The following is a 23,891-nucleotide window of genomic DNA, read 5'->3' as shown; positions in this document are numbered from 1 at the left end:
GAAGCTTTAGTATCGCGATTCTACCATAACACCGGTATACCGTGCAACCCTACTTCAAAGTTCCAAGTCAGTTCTATTGCTATCATAGGTGCTATTCATAGGTGCTAGTTCAAATTCGATTGTACTGGTATTATCAGTACTAGTTCAAAGTGAGATCTAGTGCGAGAATGAGCTCTAGTTCGGTCACCACTAGAATGAGTACTTATTCAAAGTCAGTATTATTACTAGTGTGAGTACTAGTTCAATGACATTTCTATTGTTATCATGAGTACAAGTTCAATGTCTGCACAACTGATAGTGTGAGTACTTGTTCAAAGTCACCACTAATATGATTATTAGTTCAAAGTCAGTATTAGAACTAGTGTGAGTACTAATTCAAAATCAAAGCAAGTATGAGTACTAGTTCAAAGTCAGTTCTATAGAGCACAACAGTGTGGTTCTGGAAGTAAAAATCACATTGATTGTTTCCATAGACAAATTAATTTTATAAGATAACTATACACCTTTAAAGACAGACCTACCATGAGCTTCAAGGTTGCTTATCGAGGTTATATGCTTCCGCTGTACACATCTGTCTGCGTTATTTCAACTTCATTGTTTAAAAATCTGTTTAATAATGTTTAATAGCACAATTCTGGGTAAATAAAAACATTACCCATGGTCCAGCAGAGAAAGCTTCACCAATCAGAGAACCGCGACCAACAAAGCCCACAAAACAGGCCTTGAAGCGACTGCCCACTCCCATGATGCCCTGTGAATGACGTAATAAATTTGGTCTCCCTTTACCGTCAAACTACTTATATATTTGTACATATCGGAATATTTAGCAATAACATAGTGTAACATAAAATATACTGTTTCTACACTTATAATCAACAAATTAAAGTCAGTAGTTTCATATACTGTATTTCCATAGTTTTTTATTCAGTTACATTATTCGCAGTGCTTCATGGGATTGTAGTTTGTGCCCTTGTGAAAGACTGTTAAGAACACAGTCTTTTACCATTGTCTTTTTGTCAGATTTTCACCTACTTTTTTGCCTCAAAATAAAGTTTGTCAGGTTGTGATTCACCTTGGAGCTGGTTGGTATGGTTCATGGCTTACAACTCTTTTATAGAGGATTTTATTCTATGCAAAAATTGAATGGGCAAAATACTTCCAGAACCCAGACGACTGAAAAAGTTGGCATGCATTGTTGCTCCCTATTGCTATTTTGAGTACTAGTTCAGTTTGTACTAGTGCTAGTGTGGGTACAAGTCTGTTCTATTGTTGTTTTGACTAGTTCAAAATCCGTACTAGTGTTAGTGTGAGTAGTACTGGTTCAGAGCCACTACTAACATAAGTACTAGTTCAAAGTCTATATTAGTGCTAGTGAGCGAACCAGTTCTAAGTCACTTCTATTGTTATTGTGAGTACTACAGTAGTTCAAGTCTGTACTAGTTCAAAGTCAGTGTTTTGTTTTTTTCTAATATGGGTACTAGTTCTGTATTAGGTAAAGTCAGATCTGATTCATCCTATGGACTCATTTTCCCTGCAGTTCTGTACTGGTCAGTGGGTGGTAATCATAATATCCATCGGAAATAGAAAATTATCTTGAGTTTGTGTGCTGCATTGTGTTTATATTGATGATTTTATCTGCTGTAACAATCATGTGTTTTGTGTATGTGTGTTTTATTTAGGATACACTTGCCCCATATATAGTGACCCTGAAAGAGAAAGTATTCTTGTTCTCTCTATTTGCAAGCAGTTAATGATCAGTGAGTCTGTAGCGGAGGCACACGGTTCCCCAGGAGGCCACGTGTTCACTGGCTGCCTCTACAGCAGAGAGCCGAGCTCAGGAGCCTCATCTGGCTTCACATGAAACAAATAGGGTACGAAAATATCTGCTAAACTCTGCGTGTGTTGTAATCTGCCATACTTTGCTCCCTGTGTGGCCTAGAGAGCACTTCACCATGCTGAACGAACAGTGTGTATATTTGCATCCCACACACATTGATGATAATTAAGGGTATATTATTCTTTTTACATTAAAGGCTTGCTTTAAATTTAAGTTAAGGACCAGTACCTTTTCAGTTTTGTTTATACTCACTATTTCCATTTTGGGACAAGATGAAATGGAAGCAGTCTTTCCGGAAATTAATGAGAAAATCTGGTTCAAATGCCAGTGATTCTGTACGTGAGTTATCAGCACTAGTTCAAAGTCAGTACTAGTGCTAGTTTGAGAAGTCATTTTAGTCAGAGCTAGTGCTCATTTGAATACTAGTTCAGTCAGTTCAAATATGAGTTAGTTCAAAGTCAGATTTAGTGCTAGAATGAGTACTAATTTAAAGTCAGCACTATTATGAGTACTAGTTAAAAGTCTGTATTAGTACCAGTATGTGTACTAATTCGAAAAGAGTGTTGCTACCTAAGTAAGATTTAGTGCTAGTATGAGTATTAGGTTAAGGTCAGCATTAGTATGAGTACTAGTTATAAGTCTGTATTAGTACCAGTTGGTGTACTAATTCAAAGCCAATGTTAGTGCTAGAATGAGTACTAAAGTCAGTATCAATATTAGTATTAGTACTAGTTAAAAGTCTATTTTAGTACAATACCAGTATGTGTACTAATTCAAAGTCAGTGCTATAGTAAAAGACAGTACTAAAACAAATATGAGTAGTTCAAAGTCAGTTCGATTACTATTGTGAGTACTACTTCCAAGTCAGCAGTAGTACGAGTCAATGCTAGTTTTAGTGTGAGTTGTAGTTCAGTCAGTAGAGTATTAGAATGAGTTCTAGTTCAAGCCAGTTATTTCTGATGTGACAACTAGTTCCAAGTCAGTTCTAGTGCTAATACGAGTTCTTGTTCTAAGTCAGTATTAGAATGAGTACAGATTCAAACCTGTTAAATTTTTAATATGAGTATTGGTTCGAAGATTTAATTCAAGTCATTACTTATACTAGTATGAGTACTAGTTCAAAGTTTTATTCGTCACATGCATGGTACAATCACTGCATTTTGTTTTCTGTGAAACACAATAGACAGAATTAAAAGACTGATCTTACAGTAAAATCGGAAACAGTTGGATGACTTTTCTTTAGCTAAAATCGGTCTTTACTTACTGAAATGTGAAACACTGCCCCCAGTGGCCAAAGCGCTAAGTGCTGGTGGGTGTGTGAGCATGTGTAAGCTCCATTTTCTGGGTAAAATTTCCACAGCGGGGCGCTAAAAGCAAGTTGTGAAGCAAGTTGTTTTCAGCAGTTCATGATGTAATACAGTGAAGAGGAATGCTTATTTTATAAACTGAACCCCCAAACCCCAAACTTAAACCTTACCATCAGTGGAGTAAAAATGTAATGTTAGAGGGAAAAATACAACCTCTGAATTGCGCTCGTCACTGATTATGCGGACATGATTACTTCTTGGTTTCAACCTGGGATTTGAACCCAGGTGTCCTGTGCTGCTAACGCAACACATGACAGGTGAGGCCTCAAGGGAAGGTATACACACCAGAGCCGATGCAAACATTTCTGATAGGAGATGCTGCTTGTCAGGTAGTTGGCAGAATTTGTCAGATCTTAGGGTACTGGAACTCTCGGAAACAACATTCCGACTGCCCATGGCATGTGATCATGTTGGAATGACAGCCTCAGTCACCATTCGCTTTCATTGAATGGAAAAAAGCATAGAAAATGCAATGAAAGTGAATGGTGACTTTGTTCTCATTTTGTGTCCCACATGGGAGTTGAGCATTCTACCCTTATTCTTCTGGTGTTCATTATTGTATTGAACACAGTTTATCATGTAGCCATTGAATCTGTTTCTAAGAGTAAAAGCCCAGCTAAAGGAGAGAGGTCACTGCTAGAGTTTCTCACAGAACTTATGAGCTCTGAGTTCATAATGCTGGTCCACACACACCTTATACCACATAGAACCTTACACTCCAACTTAAGTGTGTAATCACAACCGTTACCTCAATAAAACTCTAGTTCAGCATGAGGTATCGGAGTTAAGGCACCCTGATCAACTGTGCGCTAAATACCCCTCTGAAGCATTCTAGCTTCATTTAAACCCATTGATTTTCTTTAGCTCTCTTTGTTTTCTTTCTTCATGGCCCAGTTGTATTTGTGCTTTTGAATACTGTCCCTCGGAGGGAGGCTTGTTTATGTGATGTGGGCTGCATCTGATTGTTTTCAGCCCCCTGGGGACAGGACGACTTGGAGGAGATCTGTAGTGCTCAAATCCTTCATTTGAGCAGCGCAACTTTGGTAAATTCAGCGGATGGAGCTTTGATAATGTTTTCACACTTGATATTCAAAAGAACTGCCGTGCATAAAAAGACCTGCTGTGTTTCAGATCAAGAAAATTGTTGTAAACATATCTTAAATGTTTTGTGATGGAAAATTCAAAAAAGATGTTTTTGTGTGTAGAAAATTGTGTTGTCTTGTAAGTCATCAAGGAAATAATTGAAAACTGTAGGAGTCTAGATAATATAGGTCTATACTTTAAAGGAATAGTTAACCCAAAAATGAAAATTCTCTCATCACTTATTCACCCTCATGCCATCCCAGATGTGTGACTTTCTCTCCTCTGTTGAACACAAATGAAGATTTTTAGAAGAATTTCTCAGCTCTTTTGGTCTATACAATGCATGTGAATGGGTGCCAAAATTTTGAAGCTCCAAAAATCACATAAGTCAGCATAAAAGTAATCCATAAGACTGCAGTGGTTAAATCCATATCTTCAGAAGCTATATGATAGGTGTGGGTGAGAAACAGATCACTTTCACATTCTTCTTGTGTTTTTGGTGATTCACATTCTTCATGCATACCACCCCCTTCTGGGCAGGGAGAAGAATTTCAAGCAAAAAAGTACTTAAATATTGATCTGTTTCTTACCCACACCAATCATATCAATTCTGAAAATATGGATTAAAACACTGGAGTTGTATGGATTACTTTTATGATGCCTCTATTTGCTTTTTGGAGCGTCAACATTTTGGCACCCATTCACTTGCATTGTATGGACCTACAGAGCTGAAATATTCTTCTAAAAATCATAATTTGTGTTCTGCAGCAGAAAGAAGGTCATACACATCTGGGATGGCATGAGGGTGAGTAAATGATGAGAGAATTTTCATTTTTGGGTGAACTATCCCTTTAATATGAATAGAAGAGCTCAGATAATTTTGTTTTGGAAAAATCTGATGAGCTATGTTTGTTCATATTGAAATCTCTGACTTATGTTGGCAGTCTTTGCTGTCTTGGCAAATCTGAGCACAACGTAATTGAGATCTCTTCTGGAACTCATGAGATTGCTTGGTTCTCTTTATCAGGAGGAAAATCTGAGAAAAAGGAGACTTTAGCAAAAGTCTCTCCATTTAAACAATGCTGTCTAGAAAAAATCAATTGAGATTAAAGGGATAGTTCACCCCCCCAAAAAAATAAATAAAAAAAAAAATAAATAACATTATCTGCCATTATTTACCTGACTTAATCACCATAATTTATTTGGGCGCAGCAAACTGGAGTTTAGCATGAATATCAACTTACATTTCTGCCTGTTTATCACACAAAGTTCTAGAATGGCTTCAGAATACTTGGAATATTCAGGTAGTGCATGAGTCATATTGATTACTTTTAATGTAGTTTTATGTTGGCTTTATTTTCTTTCTTTTTTTTTGTTGTCCTTTTTAAAGTTTAACAGCCCAGAGTCACTATTCATTTTCAGTATATGGCAAAAAGCCATGTGAATATTCTACAAATCTTTCCTTTTATGTTCCACAGAAGAAAGTCATAGGTGTTTGGAACAACATAAAGATGAGCAAATAATGACAGAATTTTCTTTTTTGGGTGAACTATTCTTTTTAAGAGTTCTCTTTTGTTAGTCGTTCTTCCCAATGAGAGGAAGACACAAAGATCTTGTGCAACTCTTCTGATTGTTTGATGCTGTGCATCCTCCTCTAACCTGTTTTATTCTCACCACCTTCTGAATGCTGGTTGATCTACGTCTGAAGCTCCTGATCAGCAGGGGTTTATGGAACTTAGCATGGATCTACAGAGCAAACAAGAGAACTGAAAGCCAGAGCCGTAGTGCATACACATGCCTGATGTAGCTCTCTTCGAGTTGTTTGATGGTTTCAGTTCCACAACTTGAAGATAATGAAAGTGTGCACTGAATCTAGGCCTGCAGGCTGCTTACTGAAACATGCATGATTTTACCATAATCTCGAATGCAGTCTTATACACACATCCATATTTTCTTTTGAATTTAAAGGTTGGTTTGTTTCCTTTTATGCTTGTTGGATTTCAAAGGTTTGTATAAATCAAAATCTAAGATGAAAATCCAGTGAAAGAGTTCAATATAGGGATTTTTAGCACAGTGGTTCTCAACTGGTGGGTCATGAACAGCAGAGAAAAATATTGCTTAATGTAAATAATATATTGCAGCTAACCATATAAATCATTCCATCACTTCCATTGTAAGCCTCACCATAACCTACTGCAGATTTCTGCTTTTTTTAAAAAAAAGGAAAGACAAGTCGAAATTCAATTTTGTGGAGAACATTCTGCCACAAATGCTGTCAATTGAGCTTAACTTGTATTGAGTCCAGAATAAGGATGTAGTTGTTTAATTTTGTGCTGTGTTGTGTTACCACTGTAAAATGTGAGTCCTGAAGCGAAACCAGTTGAGAACCACTGATTTAGCGGACTTCATACATGCATTGTCCTTTTACTAAATTTAAGTCAGTGCATAAAAAACTGTGTGTGTGTTTGTTCATAGCACGTATAGTGAAAAGCAAGCAGTGGTGTGAGATGACTCCATGTTCAGAGGGCGAGATTTGCGGCCTGCTCTTCAATCGCTCTGGATGGACCTGCACCAAAGGCGGCGGGCGCATTAAAACCGTCACGGTAAGACTATGTTGTAAATATCTGTAACATTTCATTCATTCACAAGGTTGTACCTGCCACATAACCTTAAATGGTTCACCCCACATGTGTCTCAACTCTTTACGTAATTGGGTAACACTTAATCATGACTTTCCTTACAAAATACATTGTGTCTTTATGTAATACTTAACAGATCATTAGTTAATGTGCATTCAAATATCTAGAAACACCATCAAATGTCTTAAATTTTCATAAACTGTATATAGTCACTGTAACAGAGTAAAGGTTGGGCAAGGAGGAGGCGGGAACCGGCTGAACAGTCAACATAAAGTTTAATGGTCAACGTAAACTTAACCAACATAAAACATAAGGACACACACACAATGCGGCCGCGTATGTCTCTCTCTCTCTCTCTCTCTCTCTCTCTCTCGAACAGGCGTCATGTTCCCGGCCACGCCCTCCTCCTCGTCACACTCCTCTCCTGCCCGAATCAGGCTGGGGCACCACCAGTCTGACTAAATCCCCCCCCATCTCTGGAGGGGAGACGCTGCCCTTCCGGCCATTCTGTCAGCCGGTGGTCCACCCCGCCTCCTGTGAACCTGGGGGAGAGACAAGGGAAGGCGTGGGGAGAGGGAAAGGGTGAGCGGAGACACAGAGAGAGGAGAGAGAGAGAAGAACTTGCTCGCAGGCTCCTGGTCTCCCGGTCCTCAACCGCTCCTCCGCCCGCTGCCGGATGCCAGCTCGCTCCTCCCCCGGCAGATGGCAGCGAGTCCTCCGGCCCCTGGCGGACGGAACCACTCATCCCCTTCTTGGCAGATGGCCATGGCTGCTCCCCTGGCGGATGGCAGCGACAGCACATCCCTCCTCCCTCCCGGGTTTCGGCACCATTGTAACAGAGTAAAGGTTGGGCAAGGAGGAGGTGTGAACCGGCTGAAGAGTCAACATAAAGTTTAATGGTCAACATAAACTTAACCAACATAAAACATTAGGACACACACACAACGCGGCCGCGTGCGTCTCTCTTACTCTCGAACCGGTGTCTCCGGCTGCCCCTTATCTCGCTCTCCCGCTGATCAACTGATTCAGCGCCGGCCATGCTCCATCATGGCCCAGCCACGACCTCCTCCTCGTCACAGTCACATTTGAATGTACATCAGCTATGGATCTGTTAAGCATTATATTATGTTTGTCCATTACTTTTTAATTAAAATTATTATGTCAGGGATTATGTACAGTTGGCTGATCATTATCGAGAAATAAACCCTGACAGTGTGATCAGGATCACAATGCAAAATGGGGTGTCTTGTATAACCCTGAAGGAGCTTACTTTGCGATAATGACAAGCTGACTGTACATTAGCCTGCTTATTACATGGCTACTTACTAAATAAATAAACCTGTGAAATTGCAGAGTGATTAAAGAGACATGAAACTCACTCATTTATGTAGGAAATTGGTTGCCTGGGACAAAAATGAATTATGCATTTTAGCATTATACACAAATATTTGACCACTGAATGCTGTAATTGACCAATCAGAATGAAGTAAAATAAAAATCAGGTTCATAACATAGTATTATGACATGCATCGCGACAGTTTTGAGGTGAAATGTCCGCTGTGTAGCGTTAAAGCAAGTGAAATGTTTCCCAAACTGATTAGGATTTTAAGGTTAATGCTCTATCGAGTTTTAAATCAACAAAACCGTCCACAGTAGGGAAACTAAACTTTAAACCTAAAGCTAACCGATAGTGTCATAAATAGCAAATGTGAGATGAAAAACGCAATTGCTTAAAGGGATAGTTCACCCAAAAATGAAAATTCTCTCATTATTTACTCACCCTCATGTCATCCCAGATGTGTATGGCTTTCTTTCTTCTGCAGAACACAAATTAAGATTTTTAGAAGAATATTTCAGCTCTGTTGGTCCATACAATGCAAGTGAATGGGTGCCAAAAGTTTGACACTCCAAAAAGCACATAAAGGCAGCATAAAAGTAATCCATACAGTTTTAATCCATATCTTCAGAAATGATATGATAGGTGTTTTTTGCTATATATTCTTCTCCCTGCCCAGTAGGGGATGATATGCATGAAGAATGTGCATCACTAAAAACACAAGAAGAAGAATGTGAAAGTTAAATTGGAGATTGACTGAGTAGGGGGAGAATTTATAGGAAAAAGGGACTTAAATATCGATCTGTTTCTCACCAACACCTATCATATCGCTTCTGAAGACATTGATTTAACCACTGGATTACTTTTATGCTGACTTATGTGATTTTTGGAGCTTCAAAATTTTGCACCCATTCACTTGCATTTTATGGACCAAAAGAGCTTAGATATCCTTCTAAAAATCACCATTTAAGTTCAGCAGATGAAAGAAAGTCATACACATTTGGGATGGCATAAGGGTGAGTAAATGATGAGAGAATTTTCATTTTTGGGTGAACTAATCCTTTAAGTATCCACGTAATTTTGTGTTGATTTTATGACACTTTTGGCTTATGTGTCGACTCGTGTTCTTTTCAGGACTTGACCCCGGTCCTTTGCATCGCAAGTGCAACACTCCATCAGTTAAGCTACTGAAATTAATTTTGCATTCTATGAGAACAGATTGTCCCGTTCTTGTGTGAATAGCCGTACAGGAGATGGATTCGGCTCTGTGATGTGATTCGTCCTCTCTAATGTGTTGCGTTCATCAGGCATAAGTGCTGAGCTCAGGCTGTGTTTGGGCTGTGCTGATCCTGCAGGCTTCCGCCTCATAATGCCTTGAGTCATTCTGTTTTTTTGAGTTGCTTTGCACAAAATGACAACGAGCAATTATGCTGAATTAGAGGGTGTCTTTGGGACAAAAAGGCACATAGCGGAGCTGCATATTAAACGAGTGCAGTCCTGCTTTCGTTTGAGTGGATTGTGCCGTTCAGTAGCTGAATTCATTCATGTGTTTCTGAGGGTGTGGAAGAATTTATTTGCAAGGTTTGCATGCATGTCACTGTATGTGTTTGTAGATGACCCTTTAAAGGGATAGTTCACCCAAAATTGAAAAATGTTCTCATCATTTACTAACCCTCACATCATTCCAATCCATATGCTGTTATTTTTTAGAACACAAAAGTAGAATTTTTAAAGAATCTTTGCACAGCGTTTTGCCATAAAATGACAGTGTAAAGTGACCATATCTGTCAAGTTCCAAAAAGGCCTAATAAACTATCAAATATAGAACACGTGTTATATATGGACTACTTTTTGTTGTTTTTTTTGTCCTTTTTGGAGTTTGGCGTTCATGACAACTATGAAGTCTCTCTCTCTCTCTCTCTCTCTCTCTCTCTCTCTCTCTCTCTCTCTCTCTCTCTCTCTCTTCCTCACCATCACTCTTGTGTGCCTGTCTGCTTGCTAGTGCTTGTGCATTGGTTTTTGTGTCTATGTGATTGTGTAGGCATGTGTGTGTGTGTGTGTGTGTGTGTGTGTGTGTGTGTCTAATCTGTGTCTGTGAGCCTGCAGCCGTGTGTCTCGCAGCCTGGGGCAGCTGGAGCAGCTGGAGCAGATTTCATGCCCTGTTTCCAGCACCATATTATACAGTCTGACAGTAGAGAGGAGTTTGTATGTTAGTTGTTTACTTGTATGAGTGTGTATTAGCTTTGAGAGAGAGAGAGAGAGAGTGTACAGATGTGTACAATGTACATTTGAATGTGCAGATATGTTTGTGTTTTTGATTATCTGCACATATTTGTGTTTACTCTGTGCGTACAGCAAAAAACGTTTAGTTTCAGTATTTTGTCATTTTCTAGTTAAAATATCTAAAAATCATTTAAGCAAAATTGTGCAAGATATTAATGAATGTTTTCAGAGAATATATCTCAAGTTTATTTTCTTAGAATAGAAGAGTCTTAAGTCTAAACTTAAACTGAGAAAGTGTGTCTGAGTCCTTAACAGTGTTAGGAAGACTATTCCATAGTTTAGGAACCAAATAGGAAAATAATGTACCTCCTTTTGTAGATTTTGATATTCTAGGTATTATTAACAAGCTATAATTTTGCGATCGTAGTGAACGTGATGGAATATAGCATAATAGAATGACACTTAAGTACTGTAGAGCTAGACCATTCAAAGCTTTGTAAGTAATTAACAGAATTTAAAAATTAATACAAAACTTAACAGGTAGCCAATGGAATGACGATAAAATAGGGCTGACATGATCATATTTCATGCTTCTGATCAGCACTCTAGCTGCTGCATTTTGAACCAATTGAAGTTATTTATTGAACCTGCAGGACATCCTTCCAGTAATGCATTACAAGAATCTAGTCTTGAGGTCATGACACATGCTCTCTGTTTCTGATGCCGAAAAACGAATTCATGCATATGAATTAGTTTTTCGGCATCAGAAACAGAGAGCATGTGTCGTAACTTAGCAATATTTCTTAAGTGGAAAAATACTGTCCTACAAACATTGGAAATTTGATTTTCAAAGGACAGATTGCTGTCAAATATAACACCTAAGTTCTTCGCTGTACAATGTAACAGTACATCCATCGAGAGCCAAATGATGTTTTAGCGGCTTATTTGTAGAGGTCTTTGGTCTAATTATTAGTACCTCTTTTTTGTCAGCATTGATTTAGAAGGAAATTTCTAGCCATCCAATCTTTGAAATCATTGATACACTCTAGAATTGCAATTGGAGAATTGTGAAGTTTCATCCAGTTTCGAAGAAATATAAAGTTGGGTATCATCGGCATAACATATTCAAAACTAATTACACGATTCCTGATAATGTCTCTCAGGGGAAGGGGAATATATAAGGAGAAAAATGGAGGCCCTAAAACTGATCTCTATGGCACTCCATACTTAATTTTAGTTTGATCTGACAATTCCTTGTTTACACACACAAAATGGTAGCGGTCTGATAGATAGGACCTAAACCATGCTAATGCCTGTCCACAAATGCCCACATAATTGTCAAGCCTATCCAAGAGATTTTTGTGATCTGTGGTGTCAAAGGCAGCACTAAGATCTAAAAGCACTAGAAGAGAAATGCAGCCGCGATCAGATGATAAGAGCAAGTCATTTGCAACTCTGATAAGTGCAGTCTCTGTACAATAATGGGGCCTAAATCCTGACTGAAATTCTTCTTATATACCATTTCTTTGTAAAATGAACATAGTTGGGAGGACACTACCTTTTCTAGTATTTTTCACATAAACGGGTGATTTGAGATCGGTCTACATTTAGCCAACTCTCCAGGATCAAGCTGTGGTTTCTTGATAAGCGGTTTGATAACTGCCAGTTTAAAGTTTCTTGGGACATGCCCTGAGGATAATGAGGAGTTAATAATATTTAGAAGAAATTCTGAGATTACAGGAAACACATCTTTTAAGAGCTCAGTCGGATTTGGATCTAACGAACGTGTTGTTACTTTTTATATTTCGATACATTGTTAGCTCTTCCTGACCTATGACAGCGAAGGATTGAAGTTGCTCGTATGGAATAATATGAGACACTGTTTTCTGAGGTGCTATAGAAGATGGTTGCATAACTCCCAGTTTTATTTCTGATTATTTCAATCTTATCAGTAAAGAAATTCATAAAGTCCTTACTATTGTGCTGTGATGGAATATCTGGTTCAGTCGATGATTTATTCCTAATCAATTTAGCACAGTACTGAATAAACACCCGGGATTGTTGTGGTTATTTTCTATGAATTTGCTAACATATGTTGACCTGGTAGCTTTTAGGAGCTGTCTGTAGCTACAGACACTATCATTCCATGCACTGCGAAATATTAAAAATGTTGTACTCTTCCACTTGCGCTTCATTTTCCAAGCTGCTCTCTTGAGAACATGGGTGTGATCATTGTACCACGGTGTGGGGCTTTTCTCATTCATTTTCTTTAATCGAAGGGGGGGTGGGGAATCACACTATCAAGAGTGCTAGAGAAGACCGTATTTATATTTTCTGTGACTACATCAAGTTCCTCTGAACTTTTTGGCTTACTGAGTATTTGAGACAAATCTGGAAGATTATTTGTGAAGCTATCTGTAACACAGCTCACAAACAGAAGGGAAGGAGAACACAGGGAAGCAGGTTTTCCAGGCTCAAGTAGGACTTTTAATCGGCCACTTCAATGCTTTACAACTTCACAAACTCGTCAGCTTCACAGGCATGTACACTTAAATTTATTAGCTTCACAGGCACATAGTAACCTAAACACATCAGCTTCACAAACATAACAGATTAAACATAGCAGCTTCAGGAGTACTGTGGCCTTCCTTGTGCCAGACTCTCTCTCTCCCTCTCTGCTGGTGGCGTGGCTGCTTATATGCCGCTCTCCCCATGCTCACTGGAATTAGAGACAGGTGTTACAAATAATCTAGCACCCTTACCACTTTCTCTCTCTCCAGACGGACGCTTGACCACGCCCCCGCTGCCACATATCCCCACCACCCGACTCAGGCCGGGGAGATATCCGGCCTGTCTACCACCCCACCCCACCCCCATTTCTGGAAAGGAAGTCGGTGACAGCCATCTGCGCTCCCGGTTTGTGGACCACCTTGAAGTTAAATGGCTGAAGAGCCATATACCAATGGGTGATCTGCGCGTTGGTATCCTTCATGCGGTGGAGCCATTGGAGTGGGGCGTGATCCGAGCAGAGGGTGAAGGCCCGCCCCAACAGGTAGTACCGGAGAGTGAGGACCACCACTTGATAGTGAGACACTCCTTCTCTACGGTGCTGAGAGCTTGCGGCTAATGCACAGCACCGAGCGCTCCTCCCCTTCCACCACCTGCAAATGTATGGCCCCCAGCCCTCTGTCTGAAACGTCTGTCTGCAAGACAAAAGGGAGAGAGAAATCGGGTGAATGTAAAAGCGGCTTCCCGCAAAGTGCGGCTTTAACATGCATGAACGCCTGTTGACACTGCTCCATCCACTGGACTGGGTCTGGAGCTCTCTTTTTAGTGATATCAGTCAGCGAGCTGGTGACATCTGAATAATTAGGCACGAATCTCCTATAATAGCCAGGCAGCCCCAGGAACTGCCTCACACCCTTTTTGGTCTTGGGCCTCGGGCAGGTCGCAGTCACCGTAGTCTTGTCAATTTGGGGACACACATGCCCGTGGCCCAAGTGGAACCCCAGATACCATACCTCCACCCGCCCAATCGCGCACTTCTTGGGGTTTGCTGTGAGTCCCGCACGTCTCAGCAATCTCAGAACCACCCTCAAATGCTGCATGTGCCGCTGCCAATCATTGCTATAAATTATGATGTCATCTAAGTAGGCAACGGCATAAGCCGAATGCGGTCTGAGGATTCGGTCCATGAGATGCTGAAACGTAGCCGGGGCTCCAAACAAACTGAACGGAAGCGTCACAAATTGGTGTAATCCAAACGGCATGGAGAAGGCTGTTTTCTCATGGGAAATTGGTGTCAAGGGGATCTGCCAATAACCCTTTGTCAAATCCAGTGTCGAATAAAATCAAGCAGTGCCCAACCGATCGAGCAACTCATCAACGCGAGGCATTGGGTATGCGTCAAATTTAGACACTGCGTTGACTTTTCTATAATCCACTCAGAACCGTACAGACCCATCGCTCTTAGGAACTAGAACAACTGGGCTGGACAAATCGCTGTGGGATTACTTTATTACCCCCATATCGAGCATTGCATTCAATTCTTCCCAGATAATTATTTTTTGTGCTCGGGCAATCGGTAGGGATGGCTCCATAACACCACCCCTGGCTCGGTCTCGATGTGATGCTGTATGAGGTTCGTACGACCTGGTAGAGGGGAAAACACGTCTGGCAACCTCTGTGAGTTGACACGGTGAGAGGTGGTCTCTGCAAGTGACCAGGGTGAAATGATTGTGTTTTGTATTCACCTCTGGCCCGAGCTCTGCCCTCTCTGGGACTACCGTAGCCAGTGTCACAGGGACCGCCTCCCTCCACAATTTCAGGAGGTTGAGGTGATATATTTGACGTGCGCCCCCTCTATCGGTTCGCTTTACCTCATAATCGAAATCCCCCACTTGTCGTGTGACCTCAAAGGGTCCTTGCCACTTGGCGAGTAATTTGGAGTTCGATGTGGGAATACGAGTACCTTATCTCCCGGTGCAAATTCCCACAGTTCCTGTCATACAGTCGGTGCTGTCGTTCTTGAGCTTGAAGCAAATTCTCCTGTGTTAGTTGCCCCAAATTGTGGAGTTTTGCTCGAAGATCAAGAACGTATTGAATTTCATTCTTACTGTTTGAAGGTCCCTCCTCCCAAGCTTCGTGTATAACATCAAGCATGCTGCGCAGGCGCCGCCCATACAGCAGCTTGTATGAGGAAAACCCAGTGGAGGCTTCTGGGACCTCTCGTACTGCGAATAACAGGGGATCGAGCCATTTGTCCAAATTTCTAGCATCCTCGTGCACGAACTTACGAATCATGTTTTTAAGGGTTTCGTTAAATCGCTCCACCAGGCCATCTGTTTGTGGATGGTAAACGTTGGTGCGGATTGATATAATGCCCAATAATTCGTAAAGCTCACGTAGTGTCCGTGACATAAAAGTTGTGCCCTGATTGGTGAGGATTTCTTTTGGAATCCCCATCTGGGAGATTATTTTGAAGAGTGCCTTCTGCAACACTGCATGCTGAGATGTTGTGCAGAGGCACTGCTTCCGGATATCGCGTTGCATAGTCCACTAGGACCAATACAAAGCGGTTTCCGCGTGCTGACCGCTCTAATGGCCCGACGAGGTCCATTCCAATTCTCTCGAAGGGGACCTCAATCAGCGGAAGAGGGCGCAATGGCACTTTTAGGGTGGCCGGTGGAGTCACCAGCTGGAATTTGCGGCATGCCGCGCACCACATGCGGACATCGCCGCCAATGCCCGGTCGATAAAAACAGGCTATTAGGCGGTTCAGTGTTTTTCTTTTCCCTAGATGACCTGCCATGGGATTATAATGAGCCGCCTGGAACACCATTTCCCGACGGATCCACGGTATTAAGAGCTGTGTTGTATCTTCCTTTGTCTGAGTGTCCTGCATACCTCTGTACAACCGCTCATTTTTAATTGTGAAATAAGGAAATGAAAGGGCCACATTTGGCTGGAGTTGTTGACCATCGATCACTCTCACATGGTCAAAGACGTGCTGGAGGGTTTCGTCTTGTGACTGCTCCAAAGGGAAATCCCCTTCGGGAAATCCCCTGAGGACGGGAGGGGCTACAGTCTCTCTCCCCCTCACGTCATCCTGACATGGAGCAGACGAAGATGGCCCTGGCTCCGCCTCCCCTGCCAGAGCATCGCACATTTCACATCTCTTTGCTTTAGTGCAGGACCAATCTGCACATATTCCCTTTAATACATTTCTAAATTCAGGCCAATTAGTCCCCAAAATCAGCAGATGGGTGAGGCGGGAACTTACCGCGGCCTCCACTCTATGTTTTGTTCCCCGAAATTTAATTACAAGGGTCACCACAGGGTAGTTGTGAATATCCCAATGCACACACTTCACCCTCACTGTTTTAGCTGTTCCCAAAGACTCATGTTGAACCAAGCGTTGGTGGATAGTGGTTTGATTACAACCCGTATCCACCATTGCTTGGTGAATACCCCCCTAGACACTTACCGGTATCCGGTACGCTCCGTCCCGATCGGGGGCAGCCTGTGGAGTGTCGGGGATCTGGACCACCATTCCCAGCTCCATCACAGGGCATTGATCCCGGAAGTGTCCCGGATCCCTGCAACTCCAGCAGACCGGCCCAGGTGCCACACCCGTACCTGCGTCGGCAGACACTTCCACCTGAGGGGGAAAGCGGCAGGGCACTGTCGCTGCTGTGGGCGATGCAACACCCCGGGCACGGGGAACTGGCTCCAGTGGCGGGATTCCCGGGCAGGAACGGGCTCTGGGGAAAGAGCAGAGTGAGAGAAAAGAGGGGAGGGGGAAGAGAACGGGGAAAACACAGGGGGAGGGGAGAGAGAGTGGGAGGGCTCTTCCACCCTCTGGTACGCCGCCATATGGTCCTCCGCCAATCAAACAGCCTCCTCCAGCAACGCCGGGTGGTGGCACTGGACCCATTCCGCCATTCCTCGCGGTAGCCGATGGACAAGCTGCTCCAATACCACCTGATTGATTATTCCCTCGACGTCATGATCCCCCACCAGCAGCCATGTCCGGCAGGCATCTCGGAGCCGTTGGGTGAAGGCAAACGGGCGGACGGTCGTCTCCAACTTCACTGACCAGAAGAGCTGGCGATGCTGCTCCGGACTGCAGCCAACCCCCTGCAGGATGGTCTTCTTCAGGTCCTCATAGGCCAGGAGGTTCGCTGCCAGCAGTTGTTGTGCTGTGAGCTGGGCTTCCCCGGACAGCAACGGGAGGAGCCTGGCCACCCACTTATCACACGGCCAGCTCCATATCTTAGCGGTCCGCTCAAACAAGTTGGGTCGTCGGGTCATCCTCGGCCCCCATCTTCAGAAGGATGGGCAGGGGCATGGGGCTGTGGTTGTCCAGGGAGGCGGCCGGGGCTCTCTCCTGGCTGAGAAGGCTCCGGATCGCATGCCGGTCCTCTGCTTGAGCCCGAAGGATCTCAAAGAACCGCCGATCTTGATCTTGCCAGAGCTCAAGCAGGGATTGTTGGTGAGACTGGTGTAAGCCAGCGAGGGATTTGAGGATATCTGCCAACTGGGAGGACTCCATGGGGTGTACCTCAAGATCCCGGGTTTCGGCAACAGTGTAACACAGCTCACAAACGGAAGGGAAGGAGAACACAGGGAAGCAGGTTTTTCAGGCTCAGGTAGGACTTTTAATCGGCCACGTAAATGCTTTACAACTTCACAAACTCATCAGCTTCACAGGCACCTAGACTTAAATTTATTAGCTTCACAGGCACATAGTAACTTAAACACATCAGCTTCACAAACATAACAGATTAAACGTAGCAGCTTCAGGAGTACCGTGGCCTTCCTTACACCAGACTCTCTCTCTCCCTCTCTGCTGGTGGCGTGGCTGCTTATATGCTGCTTTCCCCATGCTCACTGGAATTAGAGACAGGTTTTACACATAATCTAGCTCAGGTGCAAGCGCCCTTACCGCTTTCTCTCTCTCCGGACGGACGCTGACCATGCCCCCGCTGCCACACTATCTTTAGTGGTAGAAAGAATAGTTCTACCCAATCGATAACATGGCATAGATTGAGTGATTTTTGCTATGTGCAGAATTAGGGCTGGACGGTTTTTCCGATTTTTCTGATTAATTCGAATTTGCGTTTTGAGACAAAAAAATTTTTTTAAAATCGAGAAATCAAGATTTTGCTCAAAAATATTGCAAATGCTATAGTTAGATATGTTGTAAATCCACCAAAGTCTGAATAAGGAAGAGAAAAAGAATTCATAGTGCTTGTCTTAATGCTGCTCCCGATCTGATCAGCTGCACATGTGTGGCGCGCTCCAAATGAACATGACAGGTTAACAACTGATATAAATGACAGTGGTAATATTCCCAGTACGATTGTACACAGTGTGTTTGTAGCTCAGCTTCGTCCATCATGCAGGTATACACCGGCTTAAGACCATAACTGGCCACGGCATGCGCATATTGATGAACAGTCTTTTCACCCATAAAAAAGCGTTATTTGCGTGACAGTTATGGGCGCTTCATGCAGAGTACAAGAGACGAGGTAATGATCTGGGATATCATCGCTCTGCAGCAGAATTACCATATTATCAACATCAATTCCATATGACAAAATTAAATCTAACGTAGATTATGGCGAAGAGTTGGTCCAATCACAGTACAGTAAGTTTTAAACAGTTCAGTTTTGTAAATGGTAAAGCAATAACATTTGAGTTGGCATTGAATTAATTTATTTTATGCTAGTTAAGCATATTTAAATAAATGTAATTTAAAACATTTGTTTAAATCTTACTTTCTTCTAGTTTGTGTTAATGTCAGAGTATATTACAGAGCATTAGTGCAAGTGTTGCAGTTTGCAGCAATATTGCATTGCATGCGTGTTGGATTTCAATTACGTAAAGATGGCTGAATAGCAGATGCATCATAGGGTGGCGAAACCACGGCAACAGATGGCCCGAAAGCACAGACTGCAGCGTGTTGTAGGCTTGAATCCAGAAAGTATGTGCAAGTGAACAGTGTTTTTTACTTTACATGTGTGCAGTCTTTCTGCTGTTGCATGTACACACACACATTCGCATGCCTCTGCACTTGCAACTTTTCTATATACAGCCCCCCCCCAGGGTGCAAAGGGATACAGGCAGAGCCAGGTTCTGACCCGTTAATGGAGTTAGCATATGCAGCATGCTGAATCCCTGCCAGGCATTAATACAGATCACTCACGAGGGCCCCCAAACACGCTGGCCATTTGTCTTCACTAGTGAACTGCTGAAAGGTTCAAATTTGCCATCGTCTCGAGAGCCCGCTGCTTTGGCACTTCAGGCACTGTAGAGATATTCACAGAGACTGATATGACTGGCAAACAAAGGCGACAATGGTGCGGACTGCACCTGTTTTTTTTAATTGGGGGGAGGGGTTGAGAGTGGGTGAGAGGCACGTGAATTCCCTCCGAGACAATTGCTAAGTGTACGGTCCAGCTCCAAACCATTGAATCATGCTGTTGTGTCCTTTATGGTCCCTGTAAGAAAAATCATGAGCAATTTCATGATTCTGGTTCCGATTTGGATTCCACTTAAGAATTACCTTAACTATTCATTTAGTACTTTATACAGACAGAGAGTGCTGCAGGAAAGATTTTCAAGAACATCCGCATCAAGCTCACCATTGTTGATTATTGATGTGAATTACTTTCTGGTTCCCACAGGACCAGAACCTGTTAATCATGCAACTTGCTGTCAGTAGCACTAGAGGGAAATGTGTTCATGCATGAATTGATACAAAAATGTCTGATGGTGGAAGCCGTTTGTCAGTAATTCGGCTGAATTAGGTTGATTTCAGGGTACATGGACTTTCGGAAGCAACATGTCGATTTCCCATGTGCTCATGGCATAAGAACTGTTTTTCAATTCCCAACCCTATTGTAAACATCATGATGTGCCCATGGAACACTCACAAGATGTTCTTAACAAATATTTTTAATGACTCAAATCAAATGTTCCTTTTTTTAATATCTCTTTCAATTTTCCATATGTGCTGATACCATTTCTCTATTATTCACATTCTCTTTCTGCACTGTTTCCTTTATGTTCTATTTCATTTTGCTTCTCATCATTTTGCCTGTGCTCGCCCCCTCTCTTCTTTATTCTCTATTTTTTGACAGTGTCTTTCTTGATCACTTCCTCCCAAATGTTTCTTGGTAATGGCATTGCTCTGTCAGTGCACAGTCATCATTAACAAGAGTAAGGAAGAAAGGATAAAGAAAGGATACGTATGTAGAGGTGAAAGAGCGATGGAGCAGTGTGGAGGAATGAGCTGATTGTTTTCAGCCAGCCGTTTTATTTAAAGAAGCAGGCTCAGCCCTGATCAGACAGGGTCAGAGCAAGCACAGCAGATCATAATGATTTTGGCTTGACCATAATGAATGTGGGTTAGGTTTATATATATATATATATATATACAGTTGTGCTCAAAAGTTTGCATACCCTGGCAGAAATTGTAAAATTTTGGCATTGATTTTGAAAATATGACTGACTCATGCAAAAAAACTGTCTTTTATTTAAGGATAGTGATCATATGAAGCTATTTATTATCACATAGTTGTTTGGCTTCTTTTTAAATCATAATGATAACAGAAATCAACCAAATGGCCCTGATCAAAAGTTTACATTCCCTTGAATGTTTGGCCTTGTTACAGACACACAAGGTGACACACACAGGTTTAAATGACAATTAAAGGTTAATTTCCCACACCTGTGGCTTTTTAATTTGCAATTAGTGTCTGTGTATAAATAGTTAATCGAGCCACTCTGGGGAGATCTCAAACGTGTGGTTCATGCAAGGTGGTATAGCTGCCCATTCGTCTTGGCAAAATGCTTCCAGGTCATGCAAAGTCTTTGGTCATCTTGCATGAACCGCATGTCTGAGATCTCCCCAGAGTGGCTCGATGATATTAAGGTCAGGAGACTGTGATGGCCACTCCAGAACCTTCACCTTTTTCTGCTGTAACCACTGGAGGGTCAACTTTGCCTTGTGCTTAGGGTCATTGTCGTGCTGAAAAGTCCAAGAGGGTCCCATGCACAGCTTTCATGCAGAAGAATGCAAATTGTCTGCCAGTATTTTCTGATAACATGCTGCATTCATCTTGCCATCAATTTTCACAAGATTCCTCATGCCTTTAGAGCTCACACACCCCCAAAACATCAGTGAGCCACCACCATGCTTCACAGTGGGAATGTTATCCTTATCACTATAGGCCTTGTTGATCCCTCTCCAAACATAGCGCTAATGTTACAAGTTACAGTGTGCCAGAAGCTGTGAGGCATGTCAAGGTGTTTTTTTGTGGCATTGGCGCAGTAAAGGCTTCTTTCTGCCAGCTCGACCATGCAGCTCATTTTTGTTCAAGTATCGTCATATTGTGCTCCTTGAAACAACCACACCGTCTTTTTCCAAAGCAGCCTGTATTTCTCCTGAGGTTACCTGTGGGTTTTTCTTTGTATCCCGAACAATTCTTCTGGCAGTTGTGGCTCAAATCTTTTTTGGTCTGCCTGACCTTGGCTTGGTATCAAGTGATCCCCGAATTTTCCACTTCTTAATAAGTGATTGAACAGTACTGACTTGCATTTTCAAGGCTTTGGATATCTTTTTATATCCTTTCCCATCTTTATAAAATTCCATTACCTTGTTACGCATGTCTTTTGACAGTTCTTTTCTGCTCTCCATGGCTCAGTATCTAGCCTGCTCAGTGCATCCACATGAGAGCTAACAAACTCATTGACTATTTATTATAAAATTTATATAATTGCAATTTTAAAAGCCACAGGTGTGGGAAATTAACCTTTAATTGCCATTAAAACCTGTGTGTGTCACCTTGTGTGTCTGTAACAAGGCCAAACATTCAAGGGTATGTAAACTTTTGATCAGGGCCATTTGGGTGATTTCTGTTATCATTATGATTTAAAAAGGAGCCAAACAACTATGTGATAATAAATGGCTTCATATGATCACTATCCTTAAATAAAAGACAGTTTTTTGCATAATCAGTCATATTTTCAAAATCAATGCCACGATTTCACAATTTCTGCCAGGGTATGCAAACTTTTGAGCACAACTGTGTGTGTGTGTGTGTATATATATATATATATATATATATACACACACACACACACACACACTGGTGGTCAAAAGTTTGGAATAATGTACAGATTTTGCCCTTATGGAAAGAAATTGGTACTTTTATTCACCAAAGTGGCATTCAACTGATCACAATGTATAGTCAGGACATTAATAACGTGAAAAATTACTATTACAATTTGAAAAAAAAAATTCTTAACTTCTTAAACTACTTCAAAGAGTTCTCATCAAAAAATCCTCCACGTGCAGCAATGACAGATTTGCAGATCCTTGCCATTCTAGTTGTCAGTTTGTCCAGATACTCCAGATACACACTTCCTGTAGCACTTGCCATAGATGTGGCTATCTTGTCAGGCACTTCTCACACACCTTACAGTCTAGCTGATCCCACAAAAGCTCAACGGGGTTAAGATCCATAATACTCTTTTCCAATTATCTGTTGTCCAATGTCTCTGTTTCTTTGCCCACTCTAACCTTTTCTTTTTGTTTTTCTGTTTCAAAAGTGGCTCTTTCTTTGCAATTCTTCCCATAAGGCCTGCACCCCTGAGTCTTCTCTTTACTGTTGTACATGAAACTGGTGTTGAGCAGGTAGAATTCAATGAAGCTCTCAGCTGAGGACATGTGAGGCATCTATTTCTCAAACTAGAGACTCTGATGTACTTATCCTCTTGTTTATTTGTACATCTGGGCCTGCCACATCTCTTTCTGTCCTTGTTAGAGCCAATTGTCCTTTGTCTTTGAAGACTGTAGTGTACACCTTTGTATGAAATCTTCAGTTTTTTTGGCAATATTCAAGCATTGTATAGCCTTCAGACCTCAAAACAATGATTGACTGATGAGTTTCTAGAGAAAGCTGTTTCTTTTTTGCCATTTTTGACCTAATGTTGACCTTAAGACATGCCAGTCTATTGCATACTGTGGCAACTCAAAAACAAACACAAAGACAATGTTAAGCTTCATTTAATGAACCAAATAGTGTTCAGCTGTGTTTAATATAATGGCAAGTGATTTTCTAGTACCAAATTAGCAATTTAGCATGATTACTCAAGGATAAGGTGTTGGAGTGATGGCTGCTGGAAATGGGGCCTGTCTAGATTTGATCAAAAATTACTTTTTCAAATAGTGATGGTGCTGTTTTTTACATCAGTAATGTCCTGACCTGACAATAACTCCTCCAAGAGAACATTCAAGCAACATCCACCAAACTCAGCACAGACCTTCAGACTGTTCTGACTCAAATTGCTGTATCTTTTCTAAATGATTTACAGTGTTGGGGAGTAGTTAACCAGAAGTCATTTAACAATAGCTTAGCCTTTTCAGTAACTAGCTACATTTTACATTGTAGCATTACAGTGCATTACTGCACATTGTATTGCAAACGCAGCAAAGGAGCCAAGGAAGTAATTAAACGCACTCACCTAAACCGTCCTCTTTCTTTCTTATTGTGCTGGGAAAACCAAATAATTTAAGTGAATCCATTATTTCGGACAGTTCATGTACTGTAAATGAACCAGTTAAAGTAAAAAAATTTCTTATACACCGATCAGTCACAACATTAAAACCACCTGCCTAATATTATGTAGGTCCCCCTCGCGCCGCCAAAACCACATCTCAGAATAGCATTCTGAGAGACTATTCTTCTCACCACAATTGTACAGAGCGGTTATCTATGTTACCGTAGACTTTGTCAGTTCGAACCAGTCTGGCTATTCTCTGTTGACCTCTCTCATCAACAAATATCATCCGTCCACAGAAATGCCGCTCACTGGATGTTTTTTGTTTTTGGCAC

General features: G+C 41.7%; 1 protein-coding gene across 1 annotated transcript in view; it reads left to right on the top strand.

Moving 5' to 3' along the window:
- LOC127423941 (chemokine-like protein TAFA-5) overlaps nt 1-23,891 on the top strand; it is a 79,038-nt gene that overhangs the window by 25,999 nt on the left and 29,148 nt on the right. The window contains exon 3 of the mRNA XM_051668653.1: nt 6,763-6,890. Coding sequence (XP_051524613.1) covers nt 6,763-6,890 — 128 coding nt within the window. The remainder of the gene's footprint in view (nt 1-6,762; nt 6,891-23,891) is intronic.

The sequence above is a fragment of the Myxocyprinus asiaticus genome, chromosome 33 (genome assembly GCF_019703515.2).
Source record: "Myxocyprinus asiaticus isolate MX2 ecotype Aquarium Trade chromosome 33, UBuf_Myxa_2, whole genome shotgun sequence".
NCBI lineage: Eukaryota > Metazoa > Chordata > Actinopteri > Cypriniformes > Catostomidae > Myxocyprinus > Myxocyprinus asiaticus.
The sequence above is the reverse complement of the archived record's forward strand: the minus strand, read 5'-3'. Positions and strand labels throughout refer to the sequence as shown.